This window comes from Macaca nemestrina, chromosome 11, assembly GCF_043159975.1.
Source record: "Macaca nemestrina isolate mMacNem1 chromosome 11, mMacNem.hap1, whole genome shotgun sequence".
Classification (NCBI taxonomy): domain Eukaryota; kingdom Metazoa; phylum Chordata; class Mammalia; order Primates; family Cercopithecidae; genus Macaca; species Macaca nemestrina.
The window spans coordinates 94,809,867-94,831,605 of record NC_092135.1 but is presented as its reverse complement, the minus strand read 5'-3'; the positions used below and the strand labels follow the sequence as shown (position 1 = coordinate 94,831,605).

The following is a 21,739-nucleotide window of genomic DNA, read 5'->3' as shown; positions in this document are numbered from 1 at the left end:
CCCAGGTCTATATTCCTAATGGTGAAATTTAAGCCTCTTTATTCATATGTGGTTATGAAGTTAATTCTTTGTTCTTTAAAAATGATTACCCATTCCTTTAATCTTTTTATTGTTTAGGCTATTCTTATTTTTTTTTCTTACTCTTTTTAACTTTCATTTTCTAACCTTTGATTTTATGGTGAGGTTAAGAGTAAACCCCTCCCTACTGAGGTTGCCCTGTTACTTGCCCTGTTACTGATCACTTCTTTATTGAGACTTTGTTCAATCAATGTGGAGCTCCAAAACTTACTATTCAGTAATCTTGATAACAGATGTTCTTACCTGAAGATGAGAGAAAAAAATCGTAATTACCCTCTTTTTCCTAAAGCTTTTCCTGAATTCTAGAATGGCTATATTAAGCTCAAATAAAGATAGCTACAGAAAACACACACACACACAATTTTCAATACATAAAACTTCAATGCTGTAGGGTTTTTAAAGAAACAAACTCATAAAATACTTCATGGAACATTCATCACAGGACGATTTACGTAAACTTATCTTTTTCAGTCCAGAGATGTTTTCTAAAATAACACTTCATTTTTATACTTACAGATGTCTAGAGTTTCTGCTTCAAAATGATGCAAATCCGTCTATCCGGGACAAGGAAGGTTACAATAGCATACATTATGCTGCTGCCTATGGGCACAGGCAATGTCTGGAATTGGTGAGTTGTTTTGTTTTGTTTTCTCGAACCCACGCACACACGCATACACACACACAGACACACAGACCAAATCACAGAGGCATTAACTGTTTTTTCCAGAGTCGTAGCTCTGGTCTGTGTAAAAAGTGGGGCCATGACTCAGGATTTCATGAATTACTGATTTCAAAAAGTGTTTTTTCTACTGCACCATGCTACCTTCCATTGCAGGTTAGAGCCCCACCACCACCCAAGGCTTTTAAACACAGTGCAAAAGCATGGTACTCACTGATATAAGGCAGTACCATTTCTGCCTCCTAACATCAGCATTGCCATGGAAGTTGGTATAGACCTATTAGCAAATATGGCTTTGTGTTTTGATCCCATATAAGAAATGCTCCTCACAAAATGTGTGTGTGTGTGTGTGTGTGTGTGTGTGTGTGTGGTAATCAGTGGCAGAGTAAAGGCTTTCTACTGTAACTATGTATCATGAGCCTGCCTTCCAAAATATACCTAAGACACAGCTGTCTTTAATTGGTTTTCTCTATGAAAACCATGTCATAATTGTCATGATAAAACAATCTTTTATTATACAGTTTGTTATTATAGTCTTAATAATGTGTGCTGTTCTATAGTACTTTCGTGAGTTATCTTTAATCCTTCATAGTCTGGAAACTCAGGATAATTATCCTAACACCTTCTTTGTATAGAAATAACATTGCATGCAATATCTTCATTTTTTTTAGGAAGGCCATTTTGGTACCATTATTTCTGTTATTCAAGTAAGAGGTTTTTCTGTTCATAAGAAGGTTTTACAAATTCTGTCTGTTAATGAAATTACCCCCTTTGATTAGATCAACATTTGCCCTGTGTAATTTACAAAGAGATGACTATTCATGACAATTATAAAACATTCAAAAACAGTTAGGAAGAGGTGTTACTTGACTTAATTTACACTGTCAGTCGAACAGACCGGATTATCAATATAATTGGTAGAAGTGTTACTATTGTTTGCTTTCAGGAAAGAAACCACAGTCAGTCATTTGTAACACAGGATGAAAGTTCTCTCATTTTCCTGAATGATTTTAGTTGGACAGAAAGTTTTATGTATTCCTATTTTGGAATGCATCCCAAAATTCCTCTTGGGTGTAGTTTGTACAAAGCAAAGATCCTAAGCAGGCAAAAAACATTATTATGCCCCACCCCCTCCCAATCAAAACAAAACACAATCCTGAAAACAACCTGGACTTTCCCTTAGGAGTGGAACCACAAATCAGACCTTTGCAGGTATCTTATCCCCACTGTTGGCTCACTTAACTGTGGATGGATTAGAACAGGAGATGAGACAGGAGGAAAGGGTTCTGAAAGGAGGGGAGAGGGAATAGGACCCTGTCTTTGATACAAGTGTTAAGTAAATTTCAAAAGAAAACATATATGTTTTCTTTTCATAAGCCATAAGCATATGAAAAAAAGCTCAGCATCACTGATCATTAGAGAAATGCAAACCAAAACCATAATGAGGTACCATCTCACACCAGTCAGAATGGCTATTAATAAAAAGTCAAAAAATAACAGATGCTGGCCAGGTTGTGGAGAAAAGGGAATATTTATACACTGTTAATGGGAGTGTAAATTAGTTTAACCATTGTGGAAGGCACTGTGGCAATTCCTCAAAGACCTAAAAGCAAAACTACCATTCAACCTAGCAATCCAACCACTGGGTGTATGCCCAAAGGAATATAAATCATTCTAACCATAAAGATACATGCATATGTATGTTCATTGCAGCATTATTTATAATAGCAAAGACATGGAATCAACCTAAATTCCCATCAACAGTAGACTGGATAAAGACAGTATGGTATATATATATCATGGAATATTATGCAGCCATAAAAAACAACGAGATCATGTTCTTTGTAGGAACATGGATACAACTGGAGGACATAATCTTTAGCAAAAAAACGTAGGGGCAAGAAACCAAATACTGCATGTTCTCACTTATAAGTGGGAGCTAAATGATGAGAACACATGGACACAAAGAGGGGAACAACAGACACTGGGGCCTACTTAAGGGTGGAGGATGGGAGGAGGGAGAGAATAAGAAAAATTAACTATTTGTTACGAGGCTTAGTACCTGGGTGGCAAAATGATCTGTACAACAAACCCCCATGACACAAATTTACCTATATAGCAAACCTGCACATTACCCCTGAACCTAAAAGTTTTTTTTAAAACCCGAAAACAAGTATTAAATGAAGAAGTAGGGTTTTGAGGGGGATGCTTTTTCTCATATATTTTCCCTCTTTCTGTAGGAATCCGATATCTTTATAGTCTTTAGAACTCCAATTTCCTTGGGTACTAGATGTTAGGAAAGCAAACCAATTAACTCATATGCACTAGGAGGTGAATTTCTAACACTTTCACATTGCTATGCCAATCTTCCTCCTCATCTCCCAGCACAAACACCTGTCTTCCCAGGGGTCATCCTTTGAACAAATTGTCCCTGACTCTGTACTTTGTGCTAGAGTTACATTGGTGAAGAGACACATATCTGGTAGCTCTTCATAGGTTATCTGAGCCTCTGAACAGGAATTGTACAAGGAGATCTTTTTTTGACTCCACCATCCCAGCCTATGCTTCTGGCCTGTGGAGGGAATGGAGAGAGTAAATGAGTATGTGTGGTCCTCTGGCCTTCACTACCGGTCCAGGGACTTTGTCCTCTGGGCGCTGGAGTAGGATTGAAGAAGATGGGGGGCCATCTGGACTAGCTGATTTGTGAGGCTGATGAAATGTGTCTTTGGCACTTCCTCCCATCTACTTGAGCAATTACCGTGAGTATGCATATCATTAAATATGTATCATTAAATTTGATGTACATTTTGACTCTGACACTCAGCTTGGTCTGTGTTTACTTTGGCATTCATGGTTTGTGGCTCCTGTCTGTGATCGTAAGCATAGAATTTATAAACTACTTTCTGTTCAGTCCATTTTGCTGTAATCAAAAAGAAATAGAAATTATTATAGTTGTTTTAACTTCACTTCTATTATACAGACTTATATTTAATTAGTTCCATGAAGAAAAAAGACTTCTAAAAAGTAGTATGAACCCCTTCGCCTTGATAGAAATAGCCAAGGTTGAGAATTCTGCCAAGTCTACCTACTTAGGCCAGTGTTCTCAGCTGGTCTTGATCAAAGACGTTTGTAACTATGTGTGCAAGCAAAAATCTGCCCACAAACATGTACTGAGAGCTGTGATCTGTCATATTTAATTGGGCTCAAAATATCAAAGCAAAATGGGGGAGACTTTGCTAATAAAGCTTCTTGTGTCTGAGTATAATGTATGTTTGAGTGGAGGAAGGGAATTGGCAAAGGAAATCTCCTTTTTTCTCTATCTGAAGTGTATTCTTACTGGCTCTGAAAAGAAAAATCAGGGAATCATGCCCCTATTTGGAATTTTTGAGTTTATATTGGTTTATTATATATTTTTTTACAATATTAAAGATTTGTCCATGAACATAAAGATCTTGGAGGCTTTTTTATTGAAATGGAAAAATGTGTGTGCCAATGTAATTATGTAAATTGTCTACAAAACTTAGAGAGATTGAAAACTCTAGGCCTCTGATTACATTCAGGCTGAGATTTTTTCACGCCAAATCATTTGGAATTTGGCTGCTTCTCTGAATCTTGTCCCCTGTTCAATGATAGGAATGAACTTCAACTTCAACTGTGAGAAGAAGTAGGGGTGACAAACGCCCCCACTTATATATTCTGGGAGCTTCTGGGATTCTCCGAAGAAAGACTGAAAGCAACTGTGTCTTGGGCAACCCAACACTAAAATTATGCTGCTTTCAAATAAACGACTCAATGTTTTAGGTTGTTTCTTGTGTTTATCACAGGACTTTAGAAAACCATTACCACCTGGCTCTGAATAAATATATGTGTCTGTATAAGATAGACTTATGGCCAGGTGCAGTGGCTCACAGCTTATAATCCCACCACTTTGGGAGGCTGAGGTGGGAGGATTGCTTGAGTCCAGGAATTCAAGACCAACCTGGGCAACATAGTAAGGCCTTGTCTCTACAAAAATATTTTTAAAATTAGCCAGGCATGGTAATGTGATGTGCACCTGTAGTCCTCGCTACTCAGGAGGCTGAGGCAGGAAGATTGCTTAAGCCCAGGAGTTTGAGGTTTCAGTGACCTATGATTGCACCACTGCAGTCCAGCCTGGGTGACAGAACAAGACCCCGTCTCTTAGAAAAATAGTATGGACTTACATTGGCAATGTCTCAGTAAGCCTCTCAGGACTAAGAAAGCAGGTAGAAAAAAGCAGTTAAAAAAAGGAAAACTCCTGAGTGGTCATCTGAGGACAAGAAAATGAAAAATCAGTAAATTTGAACCCCAGCCTCAAACAAGTCTCTGATGACTGCTTTCTCTCCCCAGAGGTGCTGCTAAGAGAAGGACTTGGGTTGTGCCTGACCTCCCAGCAGGCAGCCTGCCAAGGGGCGGTGTTCTCTGGAAACCTCAACAATGCTGGTCTTGTGTTTTCTTCTATTTAATTCAGTTGGAGAGAAACATAAAATCCTATGAGGAACTCTCATTAAGGGCGAGGGTGTGGGTGAGCATGGATATTTTGATACCACTGGCATCCTCTCAGATATGAATATAAGTTCACAAATTTTGAGTTAGAATTTGGATGTAAATCTATATTCAAAACAGTTGAATAGACAATGTTTTATGATAAGATGTTCCATTTTTTTTTGTAATGTGGCAGAAAAAATTTTGGGGGCTTTACCATGAATGAATTTGGCAGCTGATGAAAGAACCATTCAACAGGATGTGTTAAAATAGAACATTTCAGATTTGCCTTCAGTTGAGGGCCTAGGACACTGGGGCCATTGCCTCCACATTTCAAAGTGAGATACTGGTGCTTCAACCCATGGCCCCCTTCCCCATTTCTAAAGTCACAGTTGGAAAGAACAAGAAGTTAGAGATTAGAGAGAAGCCTTCTTTGAAGCTAGCTCTGCTGTGAATTCTACCATCCCTCGTAGTAGAGGAGACAGAAGGCAGCCTTCTGTCTGACCCCAGCCTTAAGGGAGGGCAGCTTCAGGGAGATTGCTTAGGTATCTTGTTTGTGTCCCACACAATTTAGGGAGCATGCCAGGCTGGTATATGATAAATCTAAAGACTCAATGGCTCTGACCAGAACTTGCTGGCCAGGCAGCTAAATAAGAAGAAGGCTGTGTTTGAGAAATCACTCCACTCTCAGCAATGATTGGTCAAAGTATATATTTCCCAATGCCCAAATGTGAGCCAAGGGCCAGAGCTAGCTTGGGGTTCTCCTTGATCCCACTCAAGAGGGCTGCCTGGAAGAGTCAGGAGACCCAGGATTCCTAGTGTGGAGAGGGGAATATAAGTTACCAGCAGGAAGGTCCATTCACCCAGGCAGAGGGAACTGCAGGCGAGACACCCCAGTGATGGTGGGAGAACCTAATTCAGCATCTAAGAGAGAGACAGTTGTAAACATCTGACCTGGTGAGAGACATCACTGCCAGAAAGGTGCCAGGCAGACCATTGTCCCTGCTCCTAGTGTGTCTTCCTTTCCCTTTCCCCTTTAGACCTGGAGGAGGCAGAGGCAGATGAGGAGGAGGAGAAGCCCTAGGTTGGGGAATAGAGAAGTCAGCCGTGTCTCGTTACCCACTGCAGTCTTTGGGGGAAGGCGGGAAGGAGTTTTAGTAAGTTAAACAATGTTAGGAGTCTATGATTATCACACTGGAACAGATGTATTGATTGCTGACATGAAGTTATGTTTTAAACTAAAGTGCCTAGAGAACTCTTTATTATTTGTTGGAGATTTTGCATGAAGTGGCAGGAAAAGAAGTAACCTCATAAAGGAGATCGGACCTAGTATAGGGAAAAAGAGAATGAATGTATTATTTGATTATACCCATGACTCACTGGTTCAGTAAATAGCTACACACTTACAGTCATTGTTTCAGGAAAAAATTAATGCTCAGCTCTAAGGAAAAATAAACTATTATCCTTTAAACATTTGCGAATTTAAATATCAACTTATAAGGCATTAGGTTCTATTAATGTCAAGTACTTACCAGGTGTCAAAAGTTGTTGAACAAGTGAAGTACACTGTGAGTGACTAAGCTTTATTTAATGATAAAACGTCAGTGCTAATTTTTAAGTATATAGCAACTGTCCTGTTTGTTAGGAAGGTATTTCACAGAAGATGGCAGGTGAGAAAAGAAATGAAAATTTGCCTTTCTATGGCCTGGACTTTTCTTTAGATTTGATTACTTTCCAATACCACCTCATTTTACTGCAACTGCCCCTCCATGATTTCTTTTTCAATAAAAACCTATACTAGCATGTCGAACTGGTATAAAGACATGTACCAAATTAAACGTTATACACACACATACGCATACGTGCACATATTTCTCTGTAATTTCTTCCAGAAGGATAGGGAGCACTAAGAGGTTCAAGGAATAGGAATTACTGCTTCTGATGTGGAAACTTCTAAGGACCCAGTGATGTCAGAAAAAGGAAGATTTTTTGTTTTAAAGAGAAGGCAGTTTAAAAGTCAACCAAAAAAATAAGTTAATCTGGCCCGCCCTCCTTTCCTCCCCCTACCCTTCTCCTCCTTCCTTCCTTCCTTCCTTCCTTCCTTCCTTCCTTCCTTCCTTCCTTCCTTCCTTCCTTCCTTCCTTCCCTCCTCCCTCCCTCCCTCCCTCTCTCCACCCCTTCCCTCTCTCCCCCCCTTCCCTCTCTCCCCTACCTTCCTCCCTCCCTCCCTCCCTCCCTCTCAGTCACAAACCCACTAGGCAAGCCTGAGCAGAGCAGGAAGGCAGCCCAGTTGGCGCTAAGGCCTCAGGAGGGAAGTCAGGAAGGCAGCCTAGTAAGGGTTGGAACCCCACTCAAGGAGAGTGTCCTAAATGTGTATGCCCCAAGCAACAGAGCTGTGATATATGTGGAGCAAAACTGTTAGAACTGAAAAGATAAACAGAAATCCACAATTGCAGTGGGAGACTTTAGCACCTCTCTCTCAACAATTGGTAGAACAATGAGACTGAAAATTGTCAAGTATATAGAAAAAGTCAATAACATAATCAACCAAGTGGATCTGATCAACAATAAGAACACTCCACCGAGCAACATCAGAATACATATTTAGTTCAAGAGTTCAAGTGCCCATGAATGTTCACCAAGATAAACAATATCTTGAAGCATAAAACAAAATTCAAAAAACATGAAATAATTGAAATCATACAGGGCGTGTTTTCTAGCCACAATGGAATAAAACTAGAAATCAATAATAGAAAGATACCAGGAAAATTTCCAACACTAGGAAATTAAAACCAGACTTGTAAATAATTCATGGGTTAAAAGGAAAGCCTCAAGGGAAATTCAAAAACTATCTTGGACTGAATGAAAATGAAAGTACGACAAAGCGAAATTTGGGGACTCAGCTAAATTATGCTGAGAAAGAAATTTTTAGCACCAAATGGTTACATCAGAAAAGAGGAAAGTCTCAAGTCAGTAATATAAGCTTCCACTTCAAGAATCTGGAGAGAGCAAATTTAACTCAAAAGAAGCAGAAAATTGTTATAAAGATGGAGGCAGAAATAAATGAAATTGAAAACCAATGAAGAAATTCAATGAAACAAAAATCTGATTTTTTGAAAAATCAGTAACATTGACAAACCTGTAGCTAAGAAAAAGAAAGGAAACATAAATTACCAATATCAGGAATGAAATAGGGGATGTCACCATAGACCTTGCAGATATTAAAAGGATAAAGGAATATTATGAATAACTCTATATACATTAATTCGACAACTTGATAAAACAGACTCATTCATTGAAAAACACAAACTACCTTCATTTACCCAATGTGAAGTAGATCATTTGAATAACTCTTTAACTATATTCAGAAAATTAAATTTTAAAACTTCCCCTAAATAAATTTCCAGGCATGGATGATTTCACTGGAGAATTCTACCAAATACTTAAAGAATTAACATAATTCTACACTATCTTTTCTGGAAAATAGAATACAAGAGAATACTTTCCAATTCATTTATGAAAGTAATACCTTGATATTAAGTACCAAAGAGAGACAGACAGACATACACACACACACACACACACACACACACACACACACAGAGCAAGCGAGAGAGAGAGAGCGCAGTGTCTTTCATGAACATGAATGCAAAAATCTTTACAAATTACCAAATAGAATTCAGTGATATATACAGAGAATTATATACCATGACTAATGGAATTTATTACAGGGATGCAAGCCTGTTTCAATATTTGAAAATCAGTCAGTGTAATTCACTGTATTAACAGGCTAAAGAAGAAAAATCAGATTTATATCAACCAATACAGAAAACACTTTTGACAAAATTTAACACTTATTTAAGACAATAAAACAAGCAAACAACAACAACACAAAACAAAACTCTCCTAGAAAAATTAGATAGAGGGGAACTTCCTCAACTTGATAAAGAGCATGTAACAACTTGATAAAGAACAGCTAATTTACTTAACAGTAAAAGACTAAGGCAAGGATGTCTTCTTATACCACTCCTATTCAACATTGTGCTAAAAGTTCTAGCCAGAGCAATTAGGCAAGAAAAGGAAATAAAAAGTGTACAGATCAGAAAGGAATAAACAAAACTGTTCCTATTTGCAGATGACATTGTTGTCTACGTAGAAAATCCCCAGTAATAAACCAAAAAATCCTAGAAGTCATAAGTGAGTTCATCAAGGTCACAAGATACGAGATAAACATATAAAAATCAATTGCGTTTCTGTGTACTAGGAATGAATATGTAGATACCAAAATTAAAAGTACAATATTATTTTCAACTGCACCAAAAAATTGCTGTCAAGAACTCTGCGCTTAGTCCTAGATCCAAAAGACATGTGTTGAAACCACAAAATGGTGATGAAAGAAATCAAAGATCTAAAAAAAAAGGAGAGACATTCTGTATTCGTGGATTAGAAGACTCAACATGGTAAAGATGCCAAATTAATCTGTAGGTTTAACACAATTCTTATCAAAATTCTAGCAAGGTTTTTATAGACAGATGAAAGATTTTTCTAAAATTTTTATGGAATAGCAAAAGAACTAGAAAGCCAACACAATTTTGAAAAAGAACAATGTGGGAAAAATCAGTCTACCTAATTTCAAGAATTACTATATAGTTTGAATATATAATATATATTTTATACTACTGTGTCAATACATGACAGTCTTGTTAATACCTTACCCAGTAATCAAGACTGTGAAGTATTGGCAGAGTGATAGGCACATAGCTCAATGGAACAGAATAGACAGCTTAGACATATACCCACAAAAATATGCCCAACTGATTTTTGAAAAAGGTGGAAAAGCAACTCAGCAAAGAGAAGGTCAAATTTTTAACAAATGATGCTGGAGCCACTGGACACCCATAGGCAAATAAAAAAAATCTTGACCTAAGTCTCATACATTATACAAAAATTAACTCAAAATGGATCATAGATTTAAAGGTAAAACAAACAAACAAACAAAAAAAAAGAAAATCCTTGGGATTTAGGACTAAGCACAGAGTTCTTGACAGCAATTTTTTTAAAAAAAGATTGCTAAATTGGACTTCATTAACATTTAAAACTTTTGCTCTGTGAAAGACCCTGTCACCAGTTTGAAAAGACAAACATTAAATTGCAAGAAAATATTTGCAAGTCACATATCTGACAAGATATGTGTCTAGAATATATAAAGAATTCTCGAAACTCAACAGATTTTTAAAAGATAACACAAACACTCCCATTAAGAAATGAGCAAAATATGGCTGGGTGCGATGGCTCACACCTGTAATCCCAGCACTTTGGGAGGGCAAGCGGGGCAGATCTCTTGAGGCCGACAGTTTGAGACCACCCTGGCCCACATAGTGAAACCCTGTCTCTGCTAAAAATACAAAAATTAGTCGGGTTGGTGGCACATGCCTGTAATTCCAGCTACTTGGGAGGCTGAGGCACGAGAATCACTTGAATCTGAGAGTTAGAAGTTACAGTGAGCCAAGATCTTGCCACTGCATTCCAGCCTGGGAGACAGCGAGACTCTATCTCAAAAAAAAAAAAAGAGAGCAAAATATATGAACAGATATTTCACTGAAGGGGACATATGGATGACAAACACATGAAAAGATGTTCAATATCATTAGTCATTAGGAAAATGTAAATAAAAACCACAATGAGGTCACTATATGCATATTAAAATGGCTAAAATAAAAACAGTGACAACACCAAGAGCTGGTAATGATGGAGAGAAAGTGGGTCACTCATGCATTTGCAAGTGGCAATATAAAAAGGGGTAGTTATTCTGCAGAGCAGATTGACTGTTCCTTTAAAAACGATTTAATGTAATTCCTATGTGAATCAGCAGTTTTACTCCTGAGCATTTTTATTTCAGAGAAATGAAAGCTTATGTTCACACAAAATCTGTACACAAATGTTCATAGGAGCTTTATTTGTAATAGCCAAAAACTGGAAACAACTCAAATATCTTTCAGTGGGCAAACTGGTACATCCATACTAACAAATACTTTTCAGCCATAAAAAGGAACAAATTATTGACATATGCAGCAACCTAGATGAATCTCCAGGGAATAATAAAAGGCAATTGTGTTAAGTGAAAACAAAAATCTAAAAGGTTACATACTGTGTGATTCCATTTATATAACATTATTGAAATGATGAAATTATAGAATGAAAAACAGATTAGTGGTGGTCTTTAGGGATTAATTAGGGGTTAGGTGTTAGGGAAGGTAAATGGGTGTGTCTGTAATAGGACAACCTGAGTTGCCTATGTGGTGATGGAAATACTCTGTATCTTGACTTTATTGAGATATCAGTATCTTGTATCTGTATCCATATCCTGGTGGTGTTACTGTACTATAGTTTCATAAGATGCCACCATTGGGGGAAACATGGGATCTCTCTATATTATTTCTTATAATTACATGTTAATCTACAATGATCTCAAAACGAAGTTTAATTTAAAAATCTATGTAACTAGGAAACAATCTCTTTAGAAAAAAAATGGATATCTTGGTAAATGAAGTTGATTAGCCCTCAGTTATAATGAAGACCTGCCATGAAAATCTAGCTGGAAAACAAAATTTTTAGCTTAAAGTATTCTGCCTCTGCCACCAGACTGTGTGCTCTTTGAAGAAAGAGACGTTTCCTCTCACCCTAGCTGAAAGGCAGTCTGACTGAGCGGTGCAGGGTGCAGGGCCTAGAGCCAGAGCAAATTCAGATTCTGCCTTTTACTAACATTATGATCTTGGTTGATCTCTCTGTACGTTAATTTCCTCATCAGCGAAATGCACAGAATGACAGGACCTACCTCCTAGGGTTGTTGTGAGGATTCAGCAAGTCGGTGAATTAAAAATGCCTAGAGCAGTGCCATTCACTCTTTGCATCCCTAATACCTAAATCAGAGTGTCTGGCATTCAGTGGGTGCTCTGTTACGTGTTTGTTTACTGAAGTGGGTTAATATAAAGATATAACTATGTAGCTTAGAATATATAACATTGTTTTCTGCGGAAAATGTAGCTTTTGCTTATTTTATGTTTTTGATAGTAAAATTGATTCGTATTCCCTGAACATATGGTAGCATGGAAAGAAGTATTAGGACAACCAGAGTGATGAAGCCAGCCTTGGATTAGACATTGTCTTTGAATAAGCGCCTAATTCAGTGATCTATGTGTGTCACCTAAGAGTTATGTTTAACCACTACCACCACCTTGAATGCTAAATTATTCAACATTTCAACTACACAAGTTCTTAGAAAGACCACTTTATCCCAAAATCAATGCATGCAGCTCAGGTGTCTCATCCAGAATGGGATCTGGCAGCTGGTCTTTCAACTCTTTCCACTGGGAGAAAGCTTCCGAATCTGTATCTCTAAGCTCAGTGTGCTTCAAGGTCCAGGCTTAGCCATCCAATTGCCTGGTGGATATCACCATCCAGAGGACTTGCTGGAACTGGAGTAGGTTCTGAACTTTATGGCACCAAAGTTCATGGAACTTTGATCGACAAAATAAGGTCATCAGACACTCATTCCTTGAAAGAATCAACCTTCAATGAAACAAAACAAAACCCTGATTCTTTTTCAAAGTTTTAGCTCATGAGGGAGTTTAACAACCATGCTTATCATTTTTAATAAAGTTGGAATAATGAACATTTATGACAAGCATGTTGGACTGGGCTCTGTGTCTGCATCATCTCATTTTATTCTCATAACAGTTCTGTAAAGTACCTGCTATTATTATCCATATTTCACAGATAGGTATCCTAAGGCACAAAGAAATTAAGTAACTACCCTGGGTGATATGACTGGTGGGATGTAGAGCCAGGATTCAAACCCATGTCTGTCTCACTCTGAATTCCAAGCTTTCAACAACCATGCTGTACTGTCTGGAGGACTAGTGAACTCCAGACTTTTGAAAGACGAAGCTATCTCAGAACATCTGAATTCCAACCAAGGTACCATCGAGATGAGTGGTCTTCAGGATTTATCAAAGGGAAGCAAGAGAACCTCAGACAATACCAACAGTTATGTCTGTAGGTCTATATCATTCATTTATTCTCTTCTCTTCTCTCTTTCTCTCTCTCTCTCCCCTCTCCTTCCTTCTTTACCTTCTTCCTTTCTTTCTTTCTTTTTTTAGACAGGGGTCTTTCCTCTGTTGCCTAGGCTGGAGTGCAGTGGCATGATCACAGCTCACTGCAGCCTCAGCCTCTGGGGTTCAACTGATCCTCTCACTTCAGCCTTCCAAGTAGCTGGGACTACAGTAGCCCACCACACCCAGCTAATTTTTGTATTATTTATTTATATATGTGTGTGTGTGTATATATATATATAGATGTGTGTGTGTGTATGTGTGTGTGTGTGTGTTTTTCTTTAGACAGATTCTCGCTCTGTTGCCCGTGCAGTGGCATGATCTCGGCTCACTGCAACCTCCGCCTCCGGAGTTCAAGCAATTCTCCTGCCTCAGCCTCCCGAGTAGCTGGGACTACAGGTGCCCACCACCACACCTGGCTAATTTTTGTATTTTTAGTAGAGATGGGGTTTCCCCATGTCGGCCCAGCTGGTCTCAAACTCCTGACCTCAAGTGATCTGCCCACCTCGGTCTCCCAAAGTGCTGGGATTACAGGCGTGAGCCACTGCTCCAGGTCATAATTTTTGTATTTTTTAGAGACAAGGTTCCGACATGTTGCCTGGACTGGTCTTGAACGTCTGAGCTCAAGCAATCTGCCTGACTGAGCCTCCCAAAGTGCTGAGATTATAGGCATAAGCCACCATGCCTGGCCCATCCATTCTTTTGCATGACTAGCAATCTGCATTTTTTTTTTTGTATTAGGAGAGCAGAATCACCCTATGCCATTATCCACCCAGTGAGGGGTAAAATCGACCCCAGCTACAGCTCTGTGGTACATCCCACTGTTTGAAATCTGCAGCATTAGCCCTGGACTTCTGCACGTATTTTCATAAAAGCACTCATGCTTGGACCCAGCCCTCCTCCTGGAATCTCTGTTCAGCATCTTTTGTAACAGCTGCTGTCAGCTTGGTATCACTCTCCAGATGATAACACCTGCCAGGGATGAGTGCTTCCAGCTAGAGGGAGGAAAGTGACTTTCCAGCAAGCTTGTTTCTCCAAAGATGGCTTGTCCTTGGCAGCTGCTAAGGACTCAAAGTCCTCTGTTGTGAAGTCTAGATCAGGTCCCTGTAATAATCACTTCCCTTCTTGATCCTCATTTGGTTAGATAAAATGTAAAGGCCTGAGGACTTTTTAGTCAGAAGAACAGCTCACATGCACACCTGTGTTCCAGGTCAGGGTGCTGTGAAGCTCACAAAGAACAAAGAGCCTTTCTAAAATTCCAAAGGAGGGAAGAGGCCTGGCTGTCTGTAACAGCTGAAGGAATATCTGGGAAAACCAAACCCTCAGCAGTAAGTGAGATTTACTTTCTCACATGGGCAGATCCTCACAACCTAAGTGGTAACATCACCGGATTTAAATTCTGTGGGCCATTCAGCAGAGAAGAGTAGTTTTGGGCCAGGTTCAGTGGCTCACGCCTGGAATCCCGGCACTTTGGGAGGTCAAGGCAGGAGGATTGGTTGAGCTCAGGAGCTTGAGACCAGCTTGGGCAACATAGCAAGACCTTGTCTCTCCAAAAAAAAGAAAAGAAAAGAAAAAATTAGTTGGGTGTGGTGGTGTGTACCTGTAGTTCCAGCTACTCAGGAGGCTGAGGTGGGGGGATTGCTTGAGTCCAGGAGTTTGAAGCTGCAGTGAGCCATGATCGTGCCACCGCACTCCAGCCTGGGTGACAGAATGAGATTCCATCTGGAAAAGAAAGTAGTTTTGTTAATATTTAGCAATAACATTCACCTGTTCACTGGAAAGGTAATTTGGTACATTTTAGAGTCATAACTCCGTAGCATTTTTTTTCTAGGAAACATTTTATAGTTTTCCAAACACATAAGTTATTTCACACAAAATTGTTTAAATTACATAAAGATATTTTTTAGTATATAGCAATCTTGATCTCAAATTCCTCACATTGTTATGGGACAGACTATAGTAAGAAATAGCCCAAAGCAACCATTTCAGATGAGCAGTGTGTTTTTGTTGTCATTGTCTCTTAAAATGTGTTTTTTAAAAGAAGGGAATGTTACAATTAATATATTTGATTACTCAGTATTTCCTGTGTACTGGCCTTTTTAAGACTCTCCAGAGTACTAGCAGTTAGTGGGTTTGGAGATTAGAGTCTACATCCCAGTTGTTTTTTGTTTGTTTGAGACAGAGTCTCGCTCTGTCGCCCAGGCTGGAGTGCAGCAGCGTGATCTCAGCTCACTGCAGCCTCTGCCTCCTGGGTTCAAGTGATTCTCCTGCCTCAGCCTCCTGAGTAACTGGGATTGCAGGTGCATGCTATCACGCCTGACTGATTTTTGTATTTTTAGTAGAGACAGGGTTTCATCATGCTGGCCGGGGGGGTGTCTTGAACTCCTGGCCTCGAAAGATCTGCCCACCTCAGCCTCCCAAAGTGCTGGGATTACAGACATAAGGCATCCCGCTTGGCCCCAGTTTTTATAAGTTCATAAACTTTATTCATCTGCATTATCACACCAGTCACACCAGATGGATGACAAGAATATCCTTCATGAATTTACAGTGAAAAATCCAGCTGCTAAAAGGACCAGGAGATTCATGTCATCTCCTACAGCTATGTTCCCTTCTACGTAGGGGATCCAGTTTTACACACTGAATAAAGATCAGATGTTTTCTTCCTGAGTATGGAATTAAAATCAAAGAAACTGAGTAAAAATTAATGCGCTCAAGCTCTGATAACCTCATGTATCCTCTCTTATTCAAAACCCAGTGCCTTACCAATCAGAATACCTTTGATGACCCATCCAGGAGTCCTGTCCTCTGGACAGGGCTACAGAAACCCTTACCACTAGTTCTGTTTTTCCTAGACTCCATGAATACTGACTTGGTAGACCGTTAGGACAACTTCCAAGGTGTGGCTTCTCTTACATTAGCTACCTAATTTAGGATGGCTGCTTTCTGATGTTACAGAGTGGATTATAGGGAAATGTGCTAGGAACCATGGCCGACACAGAAATAATATTAGGCATCCGAGGGTGTGGTGGCTCACGCCTGTAATCCAAGCACTTTGGGAGGCCGAGGCAGGTGGATCACCTGAGGTCAGGCGTTCAAGACCAGCCTGACCAACATGGTGAAACCCCGTCTGTACTAAAAATACAAAAATTAGCCGGGCATGGCGGTGCATGCCTGTAATCCCAGCTACTTGGGAAGCTGAGGCAGGAGAATTGCTTGAATCCGGGAGGCGGCGGTTGCAGTGAGCCAAGATTGTGCCATTGCACTCCAGCCTGGACAATAGAGTGAGACTCTGTTTCAAAAAATAAATAAATAAATAAATAAATAATAGGCATGGATATTACTTTCAAGGAGATTATAACCTAGTTTGGGAGGTAAAAAGTGTGCGACATAAATATTGACTTATCACCCACATTTCCTAGTTCTCCATAGGGTAATAACAGGATTATAATAACTACTCCCCAGTTATTTCTCTGGCCCTGCCCCCAAATTCTGCAGGCGCTCTGGCTGTGCTCCAGTTCCTTCAGAAGGGCTTTCAGCATGTTTCCCATGAACTCTACGCACTTCTCATGGTGAGCACAGGACACCCACTGTTTTCTTCTTCTCCTGTTTTTGCTTTCTGTGGTGGTATCTTCTGTGTTTACACCCCAAAGACTGTTTGGTCACAGGTGTCCAGTAAAGACACTGCTCCAATCGCTGCCCACCCGTGACAACGCAGGGGCTGCCAGTGTCAATGCCCGGGTGTGGCGTATGTCCTCTGCCACCTCCTGCAGTCCCCACCCGACAACTCAGGCCTGAGCTTATGGGAGTTCAGCCAGAGGAGGGGCTGTGTGATATGCTTGAAAGCTCAAAGACTTCCACATTATACAGTCTGGTTTGGAATGCCAGCCCCACAATTACCTAGCTACAAGGTCTGTAAGCATTTTACTTTGCTTCCATGAGCCTTCGTAGCTTGTCTAATCTGTCAAATGGGGGTTAGGTTGCTTATAGCATTAAGTAGAAGAATGTAAGTAAATCCTAAAAAAATTAAAAATAGAACTACCATGTAGTCCAGATATATATCTTCCAGATATATATCTAAAGGAAATGAAATCAGTATCTCGAAGATGTATCTACACTCTTATGTTCACTGCAGCACTATTCACAGTAGCCAAGCTGTAGAAGCAACCTAAGTGTTCATTGATAGATGGTTACTGTGATACACACACACAGACACACACACAGACATACACACAGACAGGGAAATCATTCAGCTTTAAAACAGAAGGGAATCCTGCCGTTTATAACAACATGTATGACCTGGAAGACATTACACTAGGTGAAATAAGCCAGTCACAGAAAGACAAATACTGCATGAACTCACTTTACCTGTGGAATCTAAAAAAGTTGAACTCATAAAAACAGCGAGTAGAATGGGGGTTGGCAGGAGCTGAGGTCTAGGGGGAAATGGGGAGATGTTGGTCAAAGAATATGAAGTTTCAGTTTGCAGAATGAGTAAGTTCTGAAGATCTAATGTACAGCATGAGGACTATAGTTAATAATACTGCATTGTATTCTTGAAAGTAGAAAGTATTCTCACCCCCCCTACACAAGGTAACTATGTGAGGTGACGGATATTAGGATATTAATTAGTTTGTTTGTGGTAATCATTTCACAATTTATACATATATCAAAACCTCACATTGTACACCTTAAATACATGCAATTTTTTCTTGTCAGTTATGCCTCAATAAAACTGGGAAGGAAAGGAATGTAAGTAAAGTATCTAGCATGGTGCCTCGCATATGATAGGTACAAGTGGCAACTGTTACTATGTATTCATTTAATGTATCTTAATCAATTTCTCTATCTGCTGGATACTGCTATGTGCCAGGTCTAAAAAGACGAAGAAGCTGCTGTATCTGGGAGCTTACTATCTCATAGTGGGAATTGGCATGTAAATAACTAACTATGACAAAATACAGTAGTTGCTCTGTTAGAATTTTGTATTCCTATTATTCTTATTATCCAAGATAAAACATGATGTCCTAGAAGAGGTACAGGTGACACACTGTGAGACTTTAGGGGACAGCATGTCCCATTCTGGGGTCAGTGGTTAATGAGAGATTCACAGACGCTCATGAGCATAATCTGTTTGCTATGTTGGTCTCTTATTTCCTTACCTCACCATTTGTGTGAATGTGGAATAGTAGTATCAAACCTGTAACGAATTGAAGGATGGAGGGTATAGAGAGATGTTTGGACTTGGTTTGATAAGTTGACTATCACCTCATTTTCAAAATATCAGAGAACCTATTGTCTTGATGGTTTATTTTTCTTTTGATGATGGTTGCATCAGCCACTAAGTAGAAAAGTTGTAATTGACACAGTACATCGAAGTAAGGAAAATAGATGGTGTATCTAAAATTGCATTGCTGAGTCGCATCACCATCTGGGAGCAGCCATTCATAAAAGATTAAATGTGAGGCAGGCGCATATCTGAATACATGTGTGTCTGTCTCTCCCATCTGTTTTAATTTTGCTTAAAATAATAACAGCTTTCTTTACCTACTTAGTTGAATCTGTGCTGCTTCTGTTAATGTCCATTAGCCAGAAGTAGTCTTTGTGGTCTTTAACTAGTGTTTCAGAATACCAGCAAGATCAGCTGTCATTGGATCAGAAGAAATTTTCTTTAAAGTTGTATATTTTATTGACTGGGTTAGAATCACTAAAATTTGATGCTTAAAGTGAGAAATGTATGCTGTAGTTTAACACTAAAATTGCTGTCCAAAAGGATATTTATGTTGGTTTGTACAGCTTTTGTGAGGACTAAGAGCAGGTAAGAAAAATGTACTTTTTCCATTGCATTTTTAAAAGATTATTGAAAAGTTAATATTTCTTTGTATTCAAATCTGTTATCTGCTTTGTTTCCTTTTTAAGTATTTTTTTTATCATATTCCCATGTCCCTCAGCTGCTACATTCCTTTCCAACCCACCCTTACTCCTCTACTCTCTCTGGCCCTAGGCAAATACATTTTACCTTGAGCTGAGACAGAAAGTAAATTAACATCATGATAATATAATTCAGGGTAGCCTGGGAATATCATCTAGATGAAAATTATTGTTGATTAAAAGAGGTAACTCTTAAATTTAAGAATTGCTCTCACTAGTCACCATGGAAACATGAGGCCAGTATTATAGTTTTTCCTGATAGTGTACAAGAACTGTATATGCTCAGCAAGTGGAATTGATCAAATGTAATGCCCATCATTCTGGAGTATTTTATAGGACCAGCTGCTTGTCACTATTCCAATGTGCCTGTCACATAATGCAATCAAGTATTTTGCAGTGCAGAACTTCAGCTGAATTAGCCCTCAGATGAGAACTGTTATTAATAAATGTGGATAATGGGCAGGAGACTAAATGTGTTTTAAACAGAATGAAATGCAGGAGACCTGCTGCCTTTTTATCTTAGATACAGGCTTGTAGTAGTGATTAGGCCTCAGACTTATATCAAGAATCTAATAGTCTGGCCGGGCGCGGTGGCTCACGCCTGTAATCCCAGCACTTTGGGAGGCCAAGGCGGGCGGATCACAACATCAGGAGATCGAGACCAAGGTGAAACCCCGTCTCTACTAAAAATACAAAAAATTAGCTGGGCGCGGTGGCAGGCGCCTGTAGTCCCAGCTACTTGGGAGGCTGAGGCAGGAGAATGGCGTGAACCCAGGAGACGGAGCTGGCAGTGAGCCAAGATCGCGCCACTGCACTCCAGCCTGGGGGACAGAGCGAGACTCCGTCTCAAAAAAAAAAAAAGACTCTAATAGTCAAAGCCCTTGTAGATACCATTCACATTGTTTTAATGAACTCAATGCTCTGGAAGGTGAAAAATTAAGACAACTGACATCAACTATAAGTTTCTGCTCTTCTTAAAATTATCTATTATTTTTTCTCATCTTGTATGACACCCTTCTCTATCTAAAAAGGCTTTAATTCGTAGAACACCGAGAGTGACAGGTCACTGCTGGAAAAAAAAAAAGATTCACAACCTAAATGCAGGGAGAACATCTCTATGAATCCTCCAATCCAACTCCAGTGCTTTTCTAACTTCAAGCCATATTGATTTTAACATCTGGTGACTTTGGGGACCTGCAGTGTCAGGCATGGAGTAAAGCAGTAGATGATTATTAATATGTGCAGTAACGGCAATCTCAATAAATTTTTTTCACAAAGTTCTTAAACGAAAACATCCTTTACTGTTGGAATTAACAAGTTGACTATTATCTACGGTGGCACCATCTGGTGGTTTCATTTTTAATGTCATTGTGTATTTATTATTATTAAGAACATACAGTATACCAGGTATTGCTTACTATAAAATAAACCCAGCCCCATCTTGACAGATTCAGCATATACTGTGAACTGGCAGAAATGCAGGAAATAAATGAAAATGGATTATTCTGTTGGAAATGTGTGGGTTCTATAAGACTGCCAACCCCTAGACATATTTCCATTATTCAGACAAAGAAATCATCAAAAAATTATTTTATTTTTAATTTCTTAATTTTTATTTTTTATGATTTTTGAGACAGAGTTTGACTCTGTCACCCAGGCTAGAGTGCAGTGGAGCGATCATAGCTCACTGCAGCCTTTGAACCCCGGATTCAAGCAATCCTCCCACCTCAGCCTCCAGAGTATCTGGGATAACAGGCATGTTCAACCATGCCTGGCTAACTTTTAAAAATGTTGTGTAGTGACAGGATCTTGCTGTATTGCCCAGGTTTGTCTCAAACTCTTGGCCTTGGCTTCCCAAAGTGCTGAGATTACAGATGAGAGCCACCATACCTGGTCAGAAAATTTTAGATAGAAGCAAAAAGAACTGTTATATGGTTGGATCAGTGTGGACAAGTTTCAGAAGATTATAATGTGCTTGAGAATAAACATCTCTTAATTTAAAAAAAATTCAAAAACAGTTCTTATATTCCCCAAGGTAGAAGCAAAAAAAATTTTAGACCGAAAGCTTCCGTGAAAAAGTACTGACAATTCTAAACAAAATATTGGCAAATTAAGTGTAACAATATATGTTCAAAAAGATAGTACATAACAGCTAAATGGGAATGCAAGTGTAGTTTAGTATTAGAAAATTAATCAAGGTATTTTACCATATTAACAGAAAAAGGAGAAAAAGATCAGATAAACATTTTGATCAATGCAAGTATTTAGTAAGGCTCAGTACCTATTTGTGATAAATTCTTAGCAAACTAGTAGAAGGGAACATCATTAATCTGATAAAGAACATCTGCAAAATATCTGTGGTAAACATTATACTAAATGGTAAAATATTAAACACTTTTTTTCCTTATAGTAGTAGCAAGACAGATATGCCTGCCAT

At 39.1% G+C, this 21,739-nt stretch overlaps 1 protein-coding gene across 6 annotated transcripts in view; it reads left to right on the top strand.

Moving 5' to 3' along the window:
- The window catches only part of LOC105468161 (ankyrin repeat domain 44), a 325,806-nt gene that overhangs the window by 232,477 nt on the left and 71,590 nt on the right, over positions 1 to 21,739 (top strand). For all 6 annotated transcript variants that reach the window (XM_071073123.1, XM_011718206.3, XM_011718203.3 and 3 more), the window contains exon 16: positions 595 to 706. In XM_071073123.1, the coding sequence (XP_070929224.1) occupies positions 595 to 706 (112 nt within the window). The remainder of the gene's footprint in view (positions 1 to 594; positions 707 to 21,739) is intronic.